Genomic DNA, 17250 nt, shown 5'->3' with positions numbered 1-17250 from the left:
CGCATCCTGATGAGCATCTATTGACATAAGCATCTTGGATTTGTGTACATGTATCTATACTATATACTAATAATAGTGGCATAAATTGATCAGAAAAAGAGTTAATGGCAGTTATTTGTATGGCAATTAATCGTCAACTAAAATTTTAATGATAGTGACAGCCCTAAACACGGGTCATAATTTCACTCTCTTTCATTTCCTCCCTTTAACTATTCATGCCTAATAACAGCATGTTAATTCTGCAAAAAAAAAGGCCTTTAAATGCCTTTATCATTTAATGAGCAAAATTATGAATTGTTGTGCATCAACATGAATAAATTTCCTCCTGATGTAAACCGAGGCAGATTGTGGTTCAGTCCTGCGCTGGCAGGGTGTCAGACAGCTGAGAGCAAATAACCTGTCAACATCATTCACAGATTTGGAGCCTAAAATAGCAAAGTGTCCATCACCAACACTTATTTATTTATTTATTTTTTGGTCTTGGCAGCCTGAACATTAAAATGTTCAGTGGCAGGTTAAACTGATCCGACCTCTGACCTTCTCACTGCATGTGAGCACCTCTGTGTCACCCATAAACAAAGACTCAATGGTCCCATAAATGTCTCATAAATGCTAATACATGGACATGGAGACATAAAAGACCTAATAGACTCTAATAGCTCAATAAAACCACAATAAATGAACCAGAGTCATTATTTAGGACGAGTTGATGCTGATTTAAATGTCACATAAACCGAACTTTAGGTGATAAAAGTAGATAAAAAATACACTTTGATGTGTTAAATGTGAATTTGTATTGACTTCACATCTTTCTCTTATAATATAATCATAATACTAAATACTTAAAGTGCTGAATTTACCTTTTACCCTGCGTTTTACATGCGTCACATTCAGAATAATTATTTCACATCGAGGTGTTTCATTTACGGCCGTCCACCGCGTCCGTCAGGCTGAGCCTTCACAGAGACTAATCCCAGATTTGTGGATCCATTTCAAGAGTAACAACATGTAGCTGAGGGCTATTTTGATTTTCTTTTCACAGGCCTGGAGCTGCAGGCGAGGAATTAAAGTGCTGTACAATATTACTTTTTGTCTTCTCACTGTGCAGAGAGATCTTCCCTCACAAAGCCGGAGCGGCAGATTAAGTGTAAATGAATCCGTTGCGTGTGTGTGTGACGACAACGTTACCAGTTTGTACGTTTGACCTCTTCTGAAAAGCGTCTTTGTTGTCTTTTGAATTTCCTGAAATGAAGCCATTGAATATACCCACAGTAAAAAACACAAAGATTTTTTTTTAATTCAACGCAATAAAAGAGGCAAAAAAGTAGGAATTCTTCATGATTGAGAATCTGAACCTGGAGAATGTGAAGAAGCTTTTATGTGAATGAATTAAGGGGAAACTTTTAACCCTATGTTCTTAAATGAATTCGAAATGACAATAGATAGACACTCTAACTTGTGTTTATAACCATGAACCACAAAGATATTAAAGATACAAAAATTAAGCTTAATGCAAATTTACAGTTAGAGAGGAGGAGAGACTGAGTCTAGTTGTGGCTTTGTCTTATCAGCTTTTGTGCTGCAATGTGACAAACACAAAGAAGCTAATTATTGATTTTAAGAAGAACTTTTTAAATCCAAAAACCAGCATCATTAAAGGAGATAGAGTTGAATCTGTGGACACTTACAAGTACGTGTTTGACTCCAGCCTTAAAGCAGAAGTAAGTGATATTTTTGTGTTAATATAAGTCTTAAATAGTTATATCTTCCGACAGCAATCACTTACATAGAGTGTTTGGACCGAAACACGGGTCTGTCAGTCCCTCTGCTCTGCTCTGAGCCGAGGAGAAAACATTTATCGTATCCTACAGTTTTTATCCAATGAGGAGAGAGAACGGCATGCAGGGCTGTGTGTGCAGCCAAGGGACGCCGTGAATGTGGCGACGTAGGGACGAGGACTGTTATGGTGCGTTCAAGGAAACTCGTAGACTCGTGTTTTTCCGTCCTGTGAAGTTGTATCAGTTCTATCTGGTACGAGTTCACGGGTCGGAAGTTACGAGTGGCCGTTATAGTGACTTTCACAGGTAAAACAGGTCGGAAAAACACGAGTGGGTTGCCTGAAACGCTACAAAGTCGTAAGTTGTGACTTGAAGCTGTAATTTACGATTTCAAAAGCCTGCCTCGAACGCAGCATTAGCGAAAACGACCGGATCGCTTACTTCTGCTTTAAGTGTGATTGCTGAAGTGGCTACCATCTTAATGTATCTTATACTATTCTTTGTAACTTTTATCAGTCTCTTATAGAAAGTCTTTTAACGTCTTCTTTTATCTGTTGGTTATATGGGTTGTCTGTGAAGGAGCCTTAACAACATTGTGAACGTTTGCTGACAGACTCTCTGGGAGAAACCGGCGTAGATCCAGGAGCTGAAGGAATCATTAGTCAATCGATTGCTGTGTGTCCTGACTCCTGTTTTGTTTTGTTCTGATGTGACTGGTGAGCTGAGAGTGAATGAAGCCTCCTGGGGTAAATAAAGTTGTGTCTGAAGTCAGAGAGGATGACCTGCAGCAAAGGGCCTCGGGTCGGACTGTGGTTTGGATGAAGCCAGAATGACATGAACTGGACCTGGTGCTGCTCTACTGCTCATTAATAAACTTGTATCTGCAACCGCTTTGCTTTTACTTTATATTTTATTATTCACAAAACCTATAGGGAGTATACAGTAGGGGGGGATTGTTTCCAGTGCTGATTGAATACAGAGCACAGCAGCATAGTAGCTATTATAACATGGGGGCATCATACAGTGCAACTCTACTGAGCATTTATTAATTGTTTTTCACTGACTGATTAAAACTGTTTGTTCTGGTATTTAAAAAACAACAACAACAACAACAGTAACACTTTAGACAAGAAGTGAAAACTCACTCACAGGAACTGAATCCAGAGACTTAAAAATCCATCAACACATCATCCGCCACCTCGTGCTCCACACCCTTGAAGTGTGTTCACAGTTCACACACAATGTGAAGTCACTTTAAGATGCAGCACAAACTTCTTTTGGATGCAAATGTGCAGCAGCAGCAGTACAGACTGATGCGTACACTGTATGTGTGATTTTGCAGGTCTCAGGTAACAAAATACACCGAAACAAATGGAGAATGAGAGAAACTGGTGGACAATGACAGACAGAGAGACAGCACATGAGCTCATAATGAGTTTGGTGATCAGTCAGTCTGTCGATGCTGCAACAAACTGTCGGGGATGAATGAATAAACATGAATGTAGAAATGTGTGTACGTCTTAATGCACAGTGGACTTTATCTGCTGCAGCTCAGTGTATTGAAAATTCATGAGATCATTTTGAGTCCAGATGCAACGATGCATCTTGAATCTGAATCAGCAGCATCAGTTTTAGTCGAGGCTCCATCAACAGTGTTAAAGTGTGTGTGTGTGTGTGTGTGTGTGTGTGTGTGTGTGTGTGTGTGTGTGTAACTGAGCTGAGCCAATCTTCTTGGCTACAAATACATGAAGTATCGTGTATGTCACCGTGTAGACATGCATCCAACAAATGACAAACTAGGCCTGTGTGTAAATGTGCCAAACTTGTTGAGTGTGTGTGTGTGTGTGTGTGTGTATGTGTGTGTGTGTGTTGGCTCCTCGGCTCCTGATGAAAACCTTCACACTGCTGCCGTGACACGTTGCCTCTGGCAGTCAGATGGCATTATGTTTGCAGGCGAGTGAGGCCGAGCCGTGTTTGTGTCCTGAAGCGTCCCGGTGCCGGGGGCCATCACTGTCACCGCGGTGACATGACAGCATGTGACAGCACAGAAATACTGCAGAGGGGCCGCGTACATCACTTTCCTGTCGTGCAGATGCTGCAACAGTACGTTACGACTCAGGGCTCAGGGAGATCTCTCTTGCAAAGATGCAAAATTACCGATCGTTTTTTGTTTTTTTTAATTCATAGCAGGCGGGATTTAACGAATGCATTGCGTAATGTAAACTGATGTTTATACAAAACTGTCTGATTTGTGAAGCAGGCGGATCATTATAATATGTTGGTTAGACGCTTCTATAATTAGATAATGTTGGAGGAGCAGTCCAGTCATGCTTTGATGAATCCTCACAATCACATCTGATCTTGTTTGCAGCAGATGTGAGCTGTGGAAAGTTTAAAATATTGAGGACATGAATGCATCTCTCTCTCACATCCTGACATGTTTGTGCCGGGGGCCCTCGAGGGGCGGTGGGGGCGGTGGTGGTGGGGGGGTCGATATCTAATCCTGCACAAAATGCAGAAATGGAAAAAAGCGGCTACGTGATCTGATTTCCTCTGTGAGTGTTTGTGTGAATTTGTGGACGATGCACAGCAAACAAGGAACATGAGTTATGTTTCCACCAAATGGCTCTTTAAAGGGATAGTTCAACATTTTGGCAAATTCAATATTGTCATAATCCCTATAGTTTTAGGAGTAGGTTCGTTACCTTTAATTGTTGGTGCAAGCTGTTTAGAATGGCGGAGCAGAGCCGCGAGCTGCTCAGAGCTACGCTACAGAGGCTAATGGGATTTCTTGGTTTCCCTCATCAAACTGAATAACTGAACGTTACGAGACAGAGTTGTTTTCGAGGCAAATGCAGAGACTGCTTGCCGAAAAAGCTGCCCCAGACGGGAACGCACATCAGCGGTTTTGCATGAATTTACCTCGAAAGCAACTCCGTCTCCTACTGTAACGTTCTGTTATTATCTCATAGCGTGGTGAATGTGCAGGTCACAACTTGTCCACCAGAGCGTTTTGGAGTTGTTGGATTGTGTATTTGATGAGTTTGATGAGGGAAACCAAGAAATCCCCCCCTCCGTAGCGTAGCTATGAGCAGCTCCACCATTCTAAAAATAGCTTGCACCGACAATTAAAAGGTAACAAACCTACTCCTAAAACTATAGGGATTATGGCAATGGGCCAATTTGCCAAAATGTTGAACTACCCCTTTAAGAGACATTTGATGAACAAATGAAACCTGGGAGAAATCTATCAACAGGATTTGATTATGATTGAATATTAGAGTTCACTGGTGCTGGTCACACTTTACCTGACAAAAACACAAATATCAAATATAGATTGTCACTCACCTTTGAGACTTTGACAACAATGTGAAGCAGTAATTAAACACTCAACCACTGAACCACGGACAAACCAAAGTGGTTCTTTGACCTCTTTGTCTGAAAGTGCAGCTTCCTCTTTTCACTTCAACAAAAAAAAAACAGGACGCTGCACATAACAGGGCTCCACAAAATCTCAGGGTCATTCACCCAGATTTCTGATCCTGGCTCAGTTGTTTGTTGTCACAGCAACGTCACCTAGCAACAGCCGGAGTTGTTGTCCTCCGAGTCAATAGAGTCAATTGTCTGGAGTGAATAGAGGATCCTGCAGCGAGCAGCTTGTAGCCGATAGATTTTCTTTTCAGCTTCGTTCAGAATCACACCGACTTTCATAATGACACTAATGACAAAAGATAAATGAATGAACAGCGTTGCTCATAAGACCTGGATTACTGTACTGTAGGTCACCGTCACGACAAAAGACAATAATGGAGGGTTAGTGCAGCTTATTATTGTTGTTAGTGATACATGTTTATACAACAACGCATTATTACGTCTTATGTTATTACTACCGCTCCAATAAAACTGCATAAAATCAACACCAAACAATAAAACCAGTCCAGTCCAGCAGAAACTGATCGACCTGTTTCTGCTCTGCATCAGCTCTTATCACCCTCCTCTGTCCACCTGTTGTGGAGCCGGTGCATCCTGACACTGTTATCTCATAGTTTGAGGAGTTTTTCCACCTCGATCCACATTAACAGCGTCTGGTTGCTGATCTCATCGAGGGGCCGAGGGTCAAACACATTCCTGCACCACTCGGCTCGCTACACGTTTCTGAATCACATCTCCAGCTCGTTAAAATAACACGATTAGCTACATTCTGGTCAAAAAAAAACAAAAAACTGTCTGTACTTTCTAATCACACCAACCTTGACTGATTTAACTTGATCGTTCGTATATTTAATGAATGCAGGAGAATTGGGTAAAAAAAAAATCATGATTAATTAACTGAGACTAAATGAATAATGAGCAGGTGAGGATATCTCGGGGTTGGCAAAGTTCCTGAAAATCGACAGTTAAGAAACTTGCGTTCAGGGTGCGTTCAAGGTGACGTTTCTGACGGGCGTTTGGAAATTCATACGAGTAAAGTTTCTTAATTGGGGGCGGGACTAGATAAGCTTTTGCTTCTCCCGCTTTCCCTTTCGGTCATGTGTATTGTATTAATTGGATTGAGATGATGTGTGATGATGATGACTAATTGACATGCCCGAAATGAACCAAATAAATAAATAAATAAAAAAATAATTTCCTTTTTTGTAAAAAAAAAGATTTCAGACAGAAGAAGTTAAAAAGTTTTGTATTAAAAGTGAATGAGTGCAGATACTTTGAACCAAACCCGACAAAGTGATGTTTAAACGCATCTATTGTGAGCTGTAGCTTCCGTGTGTTTCTTAATTAACTAAAATAATAAGCTAAAATTATCACAGTGTATTGTGCTGCTGAGGTACTGTAGTTAATATTAAGTCACAGAAAACAAACCTCTGCTGTTTCTTATCTGCAGAGGGGCAGATGAAAGAGACTCAGTGAGAGTCTGTTGTTGTGGATCAGAGGCTGCTGCTGAGGTCAGGTCAGAATAACTGCTGTAAAATAAAACCCCTCTGTCTTCTTCCTGTCTTGTGTTTCTCCTGCTCCAGACGACCTTTGTTGGTCTGAACTGCTGAGGAACCAGCGCCGTCTGCAACACACTGTCTATAAAGTCTTCTCTGCACCAGGGCTCATGTCAGTACCAATCTTAATGAGTAAATGCATAAATAAACACACGTTTTTGCAATGATTCCTTTAGTATGCTTCAAACACTTGTGACAAATTTGTATCAGAGGCTCAACGTTTTACTGTTTAACAATAGATAACGTTCATTATACAACATGGTGTCAGCGCAGCACTGCAGTGAACTCTCTTAGGAAATATGAATAAATGAAACAAACAACAAAAAGGTCAAAAAGCTTATATTGAATAATTAAACACTGTATTCAGTCCTACAGTTCTGTGTGGAGCAAACTTATGTAAATGAGATCATCACAAACCCACAAACCCAGTGAACACAACACAACTCTTCTCATTTCTCTTGGGTGAATCAACTAATGCAAGGATGTCATTTCCAGACAGTTTGTAGTTCACCTGCAGAGTTTGAAGGCATCCAAAAGTCTTTACGTAATTTTCTCGATACCCATGTCTGTGAAAGGCTCAAATCTGGCCCTAGTTTTTCTATCCAGTGAAATTTAAGTGTGCTTATTTGTGTTTTTAACCTTGTGCACCTCAAAGCTCCCACTGCACCGACAACCTCATCCCACTCAGGGAGACACACAGATAGGTCAGGACTACACGGCTAAATGTAACATGCTAGATTTGGTGCAGCTGATATTTTACAGTTTCAATATGTTGAAATATAAAGATCCAGATGTCAGAGTCCAGCTAAAACTCTCCTGCACCTCTCCTGAGGTGAAGACGAGGCTGTTGGTGAAAAAAACAACAACGTTTCAACCCATGTGCTGTACGTTCTGTAAAGTCATTGATGTTTCCACTTCTATTTTATTTATTTATTTTGATATTATGAATGGAGAGATGAGTCAGATCTGCCAAACATTATGATTGCAAATTTAAGCCCTTTTGGGGGATCATCACAGCGTCTAATGGTAATCTCTACAGATGTGCAGACGGCTGAAGAAATCTCTAATTAGGAAAGTGTTTGAAAAAAAAAGATGAAAAATAATGACTCATGACTGAGCCCCCCCCCCCCCCCCTCCTCCTCCTCCTCTTCCCGTCTCACTCCATCATTGCAAAATAGTTGTATTTTTCAGTTGTTAAAGCGCACGGTCAGCAGCACTCACACCACTCGGCGTGTTGCTCAAGGACACTTCAGCAGAGCAGATGCTCCGAGTCGAGGAGCTCGGGCCGCGACCTCGCAGCTGAAGAACACTCACTTTAATCACTTTGCTGCGTCCTGACAGTGGCTGCAGACTCCTCCACCACTCGTCCTCTACTGTACGACGTGCTGTAGCTGTTGCAGACCTTGTGGTGTGGACACAGCTACGGGCAAAGCTTTTCATTTTTTAACTGAGACATTTTTATTCTGGCTTTTTTTTTTTTTCTCTGTGGCATTAAATTGAACCCAGGAGAGTCGCTGGACAGCTTTCGATGTGTTCAAGGTTAAATCACCACGACCAAATTAAGGCAAAGCCCTGACAACTTTTTAAAAAAACTCTGCTAGTATTAGGCCACTATAAGAAGAGACGGACAAAATGCTGGTTAACAGAGGTCGACTTTACTAAACGAACAGCTGAAGAGACACGGGCTCATAATTTCTTGACATTTCCACTTTAGCTATAAAATGTTAAAAAGGCTCAGTGTGCAGTTTAATCCACTGGCAGTGATTTGCCATGCTTGTAATTGGTACTTGTTTAGTTTAATAGGCTGTAATGATGTTAATAGACTTTTGAATAAATTATAAGCAAAAAAAATTATGCTATCATGTTTTAATTTGTAGAGTATGTAAATGTAAACATTAATTTTAAGTGATTATGTTGGACTGAGTTTCTGGGTGGAAGGAGCCATGTTGGGTCACAGTGACAAAATAAAACTAATCACCTCAGAATATTATCATAACAAATAATGTCTGTGTCTATTTGTGTATTGATCCCCTCAACAAGCAGCACTTGATCAGAGAGATGTGTTGGAAGCACATTTATATGCAGTTATACAGATGAAACTGTGGCAGCGCTAATTTAATGTTATGTTAATTTAATACCATTAGAAATACTCATTTACTACTCTAATGGGAAAACAAACTGTCAATCACTGACATTATCATCAGTTGGCACAATCGCTCATACACTGTTCACACTTTGTGATAGATCTGATCTGATCAGTATTGAGCTATTTATCACCTGTATCATAGCCAGAATCAGAGATAGAGACAATCAGTGATATGAATATTGATCCACGGGGGGAAATTACAGTTATAGTTGCTCCAAGAATAGATCAGATAGAAATAGAAATAAAGATAATACACTGTTGCCTATAAAGATGGAATAAAATGTAGGTTTTCTTTAACCTCTTCTCATGAAATGATTGTGACAATGTGATTTATTCCTGATAGATGTGTAGTGTATATCTTTTCAAAACGTTATTGATCAATCTCTTCCAAACATGACTGAAAATTAAACCACTTTGCAAACTGTGTATTCAGGCTTAAACAAAAATGGGGGGATTCAACCTTGGTCAGTTCAACAGAAACACATATTCGAGGGGATTTCATGCATAAGACCATCCATTATTACTCTTTCAAATGTCACTCAGTCAGTAATAGTGAGTATGGCCATCCCCTGACATGGATCAATACGTTAAGACATCGTGGCATACTGTCCACAACAAGCATGGATTTGTTTCACCTAGGTAACTGGGACTCAGTATGTGATCCCTGCACCTGGTCAAAGGTGATTATTGATGTGTATGGAGAGGAATAAAAAGAGGAATGTGTCTGAAAACCAAATTATTCCAACTTTATAGGCAACGGTGTATAAACATATACACAAGAAAAATACTGTATGTGCACAAATATAAGAAAGAAAAGTGTCGTCATGCTTTAAAATATATGAGAAAAATACAAAATGTAAGATTGCACTGTCATTATATTCCTATGGGTAAACAGATCAATAAGTTATGAGGTCATGTCTGATGAGTCTAGAGTTTGAAGTCAGTCTATTGGTTCAAAGTGTCAAGAAAGACAAGACAACCCGACACCATGTCCTACATTGGGACCTTTGTGAGACATTTTCACTTAACATCTCTAAACACAGTTGATTTATGAACACACAGACACATCGTCCTCTCTGCCTGAAGCCAACACGCCTCCATTTTAACCTCCTTTTTTTTTCGTTTTCCTCTTGCAAATCTACAAACTTTGTGACAGAGTCCATTTATATTTGACCTTAAATATCAATAACGCTACTTTGAGTGAAGATTTAAAAAAGTTCAGTCTTGTTTCTCTGGGAAATGTTAAGTCCACAGGAAACATTGAAAAAGTCACAAACACAAGAACAAAGACTGAATTTAAACAGAATCAATAGTTTGGCTCTTTCTCTAAAAGTTTAGAGTTTATTTGAGATTTCTGAGCATTTAACCCGAAAACGCTCCATGACCAATGTTGTGAGTGTGTACGTGTGTGTGTGTGTGTGTGTGTTTGCTCCTCACAAGATGAAAGACATTAAAAAGAAAAAGAAAACAAAATGTCTTCTACTTTATAATTCCTCTGATGCTTCGATCTCTGCTTTGTCCTTGGTTAGAAATCTTTTGAAGCTTCTCCTCTTCACTTTCTTTCATGTCTACTCGTCCTTCAGTGAACGCCACACAGTCCCTCTCTGCCTCTGTGCTGCACCAAACACACACACACACACACACACACACACACACACACACACACACACACACACACACACACACACACACACACACACACACACACACACACACGGTGGACTCTCTTTTGATGAGTGTTAAATAACAAACATGAGGTGAGACCTTATAACTTGAGCTGTATGAATCTACCTTGCAAATGTGCGCCCTGATGTCTCACCTTTGATCACTCCTGCTGCAGTGAGACATGCATAAGCGAGCGAGGTGAGGCCAAAACACAGCAGCCATGATCCCTGCCGATGGGGTTTCCCTGGCAACTGTTACTTTCCCTGAATTAATGCCAGATTTTTTTTTTTTTTTTTTTTCACCAGTCTTTCTGTGTTGTCTGAACTCCACCTAGGCACGGTTTGTGGAGAAGAGAGGAGCACAGACACTAATGAGAAACACTTTCCAACAGGGAGCTGCTGCTGCACAACAGTGGCTGGCATCGTCTCCCCAGCCGCGCTCCGCCACGGGCGTGAAATGATACAGTTAAAGCTGCAGAAGGAGCTTAATGCACCTCCTCTATTCTCCAGTGATGCCCGACACACACCAAGATTAATTATATGGAAAAAAAAAAGAAGAAAGAAGACGCTTTAAATCCCATCAATATGTTAGATTATTGTTATTATTAATTAGTTTGGGTGGAAATAAGTTCCTTGTAGCTACGGGCCACTGGTTTCTGATGTGTTTCCATGTTCACTTGTGTGTCCTTGTCCTTGAGCAAAACACTCCTCACTCCACCATGTGAGGCTGGTTTTAAAAACATGTTAGGAAGGTTTCAACCCAGTTTTAACATTATAATCCTACAAATACAGACACTACAGCTGTTTGTAGTAAAGATTTCACCATGGATATCTCAGAAACTTGAAGACAAATATGGCGGACGACAACCCTCCTCTGTCTTTCCTGAGACATTATAAAGATGCTTGTGTTGTTGCCATAGTTCCACTAGATGCTCTGCTTCTGGTATTTTAGCTTTTGACTCAGTTAGCGGGCGTGTTTGTGAGCTGTAATAGTACTACGTAACATCCAACTGGTAACGCTTCTTGCTCTGCTGGCTCTCATTGGCTGTTCCCTGTATTTCAGTCAGAGGCAGCCCGTTAAACAATGGGACTGGACACAACACACCTGAGGATTATCTGATTATCTAAGTGTTTACCTGTGATGAGCCTTGAATTGGGCCACACACCCTGGATCATTGTAGTAGTAGTAGGCGGTGGGAATTATCAGAGTCAATATTATTATGATACTTAGGTCACAATATGATATAATTACTATTCTGCAATCATTTTATGATAAACTGAGTGTTGCATATGTTGTGATACATTGACCTTTTTGCAGCTGCTGAAAGGAAAAAACCCTGTCATCATGTGTTTCATCTAAATAAAACAACGTTTTGTCCATCAAACTTATTCTAGTACCAAACATTTGAATTTGTGTTTGCCATTTATAGAATAAAAGATGGATACTTGGCAACAGTGAATTGATACAATATTGGCACGCACACTATCACGACACTATGCTGTATTGATTGTCGCCCCACCAGTGACGTGTAGCCTCAGGAAAATAGTCTCTAAATCTAATCGACATCCTGAACTGTACAAAACTTCATCCACACTAGTTAGATGTTGAGATGTGGAGAGACATTTCCATCGTGTCTCGAATGTTCAGTCGCACTGATAATCAGATCTTCTTTATTTTCATAAGTCTCATCCCTGTCGACTGCAGCGATGAATAAATGAATAACCAGGCAAACGCTTTACATACAGACTGAGAGCAAACAGGGAGATTATAGCCGAGTCCCAGCTCCACTCTGAGCTCGTGCACGCTCACACTCACACTTACTATAGGAGGGGAGGAGGTGGAGGAGTAGGGGGGGTCACACTGGTCACTGATTAACAGTACAATAAAGTCCCAGCATCCATCAGTGCTGCTGCTGCAGGTTGAACAGAAGACACTGCTTCTCCTTCTTCTCCATCGTCTCCTTCTTCTTCCTCCTCCTTCATATCATTAAACTTTTCAACCTGCAGCTGTTTCCCGGCAGCGATTCGGCTTCCTCTCACATCAGGTGCCAAAACGTCGCACAACTGCAGTTTCCATTAAACTCCTGTCACATCTGAACAAAGGAGGAGCGAACATTTACATAACAGTCACCTGTGGCTGAGTGACAAAGGGCCATTGTGTCGAGGGCTTCACAAAGCAGCGACGTGATGTCTGAAGGCTGTTTGAGATCCTGCACATACATCAGTCTCTGTCTTGGCATGTAGCAGTTGTGTGTTGGTGAAGAGTGTGGGTAGGTGTGAGTTGGGGGGGTAGTTGCTCCTGCAGGGGCTTCAACAACACTGCAGTGAAAAGCCGTTAGAAAATGTTGGAGAGAATATGTCACTGTTGATTTGCTCCGCGTGGGCGTCGCCGATAGACGTTTGTTGCTTCTTCGTTAATAACACCTCCTACGAGCCGGGGGAGCGCGCGCACGTCTCCCTCCCCGACAGCTTCGTGCAGACAGTGAACGCATCACTGGACTGAATCAGACGTTCATGAACTGAAACACTGTGGCATGATGCTGGGGTGTTGTTGCTAATTACACAACAAGATGATGCTCAGTTTACATACAGAGGTGTTTATGGGGTTAGAGCGACGCAACAGGCAGATTGAATTCTGGGTACTTACATCAGGAGTGTTGTTAAGGTGTGTTACTACTGTATACGCTCAGTGTAGAGCTACTACAGTATAAGCAGCTGATACTGAAAACAGCACTGCCTCCATGTATAGGATATGTTTCATAATCCATCTGGTACTGGATGGTGGCCAATAATCATACTGATGATTATATGAGTTCAAAAAAAGTCTAATCTTTCAATATGTTTCATCTAAGAAAGTCTCTTTTTTGAAGAAAATCTCTTTGTTTTGTTTATCAAAAAGTGGAAAAGCAAAGAAAACACTACTAAATGATCTGGTGTGAGTGATTTCTGGTCATTTCATTGGCTTGAATCTGTAAATATTTGCCTTTTTCTCACAGTATTTTGCTTGAAAAATGACTGGAATGATGAGTAGATAAACAAAGTAGTTGCAGCTGTTGTTTGTTTTTCAGTTGATTAAAGGGACAACAAGGAGTTTCTATTTGGTTATTAAGTCTCACGTTAATGTGGATGAATCTACATTACCCACACTTGTTAATGGCTCCATTTTCGATAAATATATCGTTTTGTCTCTATTGTTATTTTGTTATTTTAATTAATGGTGGAAATGCTGGGCGAGCCGACCAGGGCCTCCTTACTTTCGGTTTCGATGACGCTGCCCAGCGGGTCATGGGAATAACGGGATGAAACAAAGTGAAGACGTCACCTCTGCTCCTCTGAGTGTTTGACTCTCTGTTTTGACACTTTATAGACAAAACATTTATGATCATGAAACAATAATTGATTGTATTAATAACAGTCGAGATGTGATTGTGAACAACTGGAGCATGGAGCATGCCTGCACTTCACTCTTGACATCGATGCTGCTGTTGCTGTTTTATCTTGTGATTATCGTGTGAACTCTCCCTTTAAACACTGACTACAAGATTTTAGAAGATGATTTATTTATTTATTTTCTAGCAGTTTGTTTGCTCCAGGATTCAGTGATTCATTCCTGAAATGTCTGCTGGACGAAGGCTAACACTGTGGCTCACCAGAGGCTGAAACATCCACCCAATATAAACAGAGCTCCACTCCGACATCTGCACCACCTCCAGTCACAAACCAGCGGAGTGGAAACGATTTTCTTTTTCTTTCTTTTTTTCCCCCCCTCACTTGATGTTAATGTGACTCCAAGTTATGTTTCCCATCATCAGTGAGCGACACGGTGCAGAGGGAATTCCTGTTCACATAATGCTGCAGAAAAAACTCCTGGTGCTTTTTGCTGCAAACCAGCCCCGATGCATCCAGCCCCATCTGACAGATCAGTGGACGTGTCGTGCTTGAACATCATTCATGGCATGTGCACTGCTGCTGTTAATAAGCAGATGGCCTTTGCTTGCGCCATCTAGAACATAATAATGACCACCCCTCCTCCTCCTCCTCCTCCTCCTCCTCCTCTGGGTGTTTTCTAATCAAAAGAATGACAAAACTACGGTTTGTGAGAAAGTGTTTACAAGAGGCTGAACTTGTTGTGCACGGATCAACAACTTCCACATGATTTCCACTCTTAGTGTTGCATCGTTTGGTTGAAAATGCACCCATGAATGAACTGACTGCTTCACTGGGCAGTGGTCTGTCTGTGTGTATGTGTATGTGTGTATGTGTGCTCCATACTAGGATTAGCCCCCTGAGTGCTGGTGACAAACTAGAAAACTAAAAGGCCAACCACATATGGCGCAGGGGCTTATGGGATTACCCAATTAACAAGGTGACTTAGAGAAGCTGCTAATCTGCAGAATGTTCCGCTGTAGTACGGACACAGACTGTGACGCAGGGAGGGGAAGTGCATCTTTTTAAGCATCCACTGCCCAATTAAACACACACACCTCATGTGTGTTTGGTTAAGCAGTCAGCTCTAATTGTATTAAACGTTGAGCCACGCGCTCTTGAGGGGGTGGGGCGGGAGGGAGGACGGGGTGTGCACCGACAAACATGCACTCTCCCATCCTGACAATCATCAACAACAACAACAACACAAACTGTGTGTGTGTGTGTGTGTGTGTGTGTGTGTGTGTGTGTGTGTGTGTGTGTGTGTAAAACCTGCCACAGATCACGTGATGCTGTCAGCAAGATCTTCATTATTTGTAATTATGCCGACACAGCGCGCGCCGCGGGCAGACACACACACTAACACAAACACAAACACACAACCACCTTCAAGTTGCTGTCAGCTCTGCGCGCAAATCAAAACGCGCGCTGAGGAGCGACACGGAGCGGCGTGACGCACAGAGCCGAGAGGAAAAGACCGACACTCACTCTCATCCATCCACTCCTGAAAAGTCGTTTAAACACATCAGAGCGCAGGAACAAGTGGAACTGGACACATTCACACCTGAAGCGGATCTGGGTTTACACTGACCCCAGAATCCAAACAGGATCCGCTCCTTTTCATATCTACAGTATGAATCACTCCAAACACTGTTGAGATAATCTCACGCTCCCAGAAGAAGTGACATCTCCCCCGGTGTTTCCCCCCTCTCCCTGAAACCAGCCATCTCTCTCTCTTACCTTGCGGGAAAGCGCTGGGCTGCACCACGTACAGAAAGGTGTGCACCATGTGGAACAGAATCCCGATCGGTCCCGGTTCGTAGTGGGCCAGTGTCTCGTAAACTCCCGCAGGCACATAACCGAAATCCAACTTTCCCGGGGGTGGGAGTCTCCGCGGCTCCGTCTCCTCCTGCTGGAGTTCTCCGGACGCCGGGAGCAGCAGCAGCAGCAGCAGCAGCAGCGGAGACAGGAGGATCCCGGTCCTCCACATCGTGTCCAAGCCGAGACCCGGACCGCCGGACGGTCTTGTTCTTCAAACTGGGGTTAGATGAAGATAAAGATGAGCGTGTGCCGGAAGGTTCTGCTCTTCCTTATCAAACGGGGAAAGCGCGAGAAACGACGGTATTTAAAAGAAAAAAGAAAAAGAAAGACATAAAGAAAGAAAAAGTGTCCAGATGGAAGAAGGACGCAGCTTTTTAAGTGGCGCTGCCCGCGGAGAGACTCTTCACGAGCATCGTTCCCCGCGCTCTGAGGCTCAGACCGGCTGATCTCTTCCCCTCTTCTCCGCTCTTCAGTCCCATCGAGATGAGCGCGCCTGTCGCTACCACTCCGGCATCTGTGCGTCACGGGAGCGGGCGGGGGTGCGCGCCACCGCTACTGCCGCCGCCGCCGCGTCTAGGAGGAGGAGGAGGAGGAGGAGGAGGAGGAAGAGGAGGAGGACCGGTCCAGAGGGAAGCGCTCCTCCTGCCGGGAGAGGAGGATGGAGAGAGAGAACAGCAACAGCTTGTATCTCAGCATCTCTACTGTCTCCTCACTCAGCACTGTGGGTCAACTGGGCTGACTGGGAACAATGAGTCCACTCATCCACTTTGCATCTCCAGGATCTCTCAGATTATGTAGCATCGACACCAAAACTACACTGTATGTTCTCTATGAGCTGCTTTCAAAACTTTACACAGGTATAAATAATATAATTGGTGTGTAAACTGTCAAAATAAAAGCACTCATGCAGATAAAATCAGTGTTTGTATCATTATACAGATAGATTGGATCAATGTCACTGAAGCATTCATGTGCAGCTGATTTTAACATTTAAATACTGTTGTGTAACAAAATATGAGATTAGCCTCAAGTAATTGTAGTAAAATCATCTGAAATGGGGTGAAGCATAAATAAAACAACCTTAAAACTTGTCCTGAACACCAAAACTACACTGTGTGTGCTCTACGACCTGCATTCAAAACTTAATGAGAAAATCTGCATTGTATAACTGTCAAAATGCAGAAAGAAGCAGCGTTTGTATCATTATACAGTATTGGATCAGTGTCATCGATGCATTAACATAATGTGCAGCAGATTTTAACAATTTAATACTGTTTTGTAACAAAATATTAGCTGCAAGTAAATGTAGTAAAATCATCTGAAACATGGTGAAGCATATAAAGAAAACAATCTTAAAAAGTGTACTTGTGTAAATGTACTTAGTTACTTTCCACCTGTGCTGCCAGAGGGAAATAATGTGGACTTTC

The 17250-nt window shown here is 42.0% G+C and overlaps 1 protein-coding gene across 16 annotated transcripts in view; it reads right to left on the bottom strand.

Moving 5' to 3' along the window:
• prom1a (prominin 1a) overlaps positions 1-16341 on the bottom strand; it is a 94735-nt gene extending 78394 nt beyond the window's left edge. For 6 of the 16 annotated variants that reach the window (XM_085789158.1, XM_085789172.1, XM_085789157.1 and 3 more), the window contains exon 1: positions 15743-16093. In XM_085789158.1, coding sequence (XP_085645284.1) covers positions 15743-15992 — 250 coding nt within the window. In that variant the 5' untranslated portion in view covers positions 15993-16093. Of the gene's footprint in view, positions 1-15742 lie in introns of all 16 variants that reach the window. The other 10 variants (XM_085789159.1, XM_085789166.1, XM_085789160.1 and 7 more) reach the window with 5 other exon arrangements.
• Between the last annotated feature and the right edge of the window lie 909 nt (positions 16342-17250).

The sequence above is a fragment of the Trachurus japonicus genome, chromosome 10 (assembly GCF_045865225.1).
Source record: "Trachurus japonicus isolate A0001 chromosome 10, Traja_1.0".
Classification (NCBI taxonomy): domain Eukaryota; kingdom Metazoa; phylum Chordata; class Actinopteri; order Carangiformes; family Carangidae; genus Trachurus; species Trachurus japonicus.
This window is presented reverse-complemented; position numbering and strand designations above follow the sequence as displayed.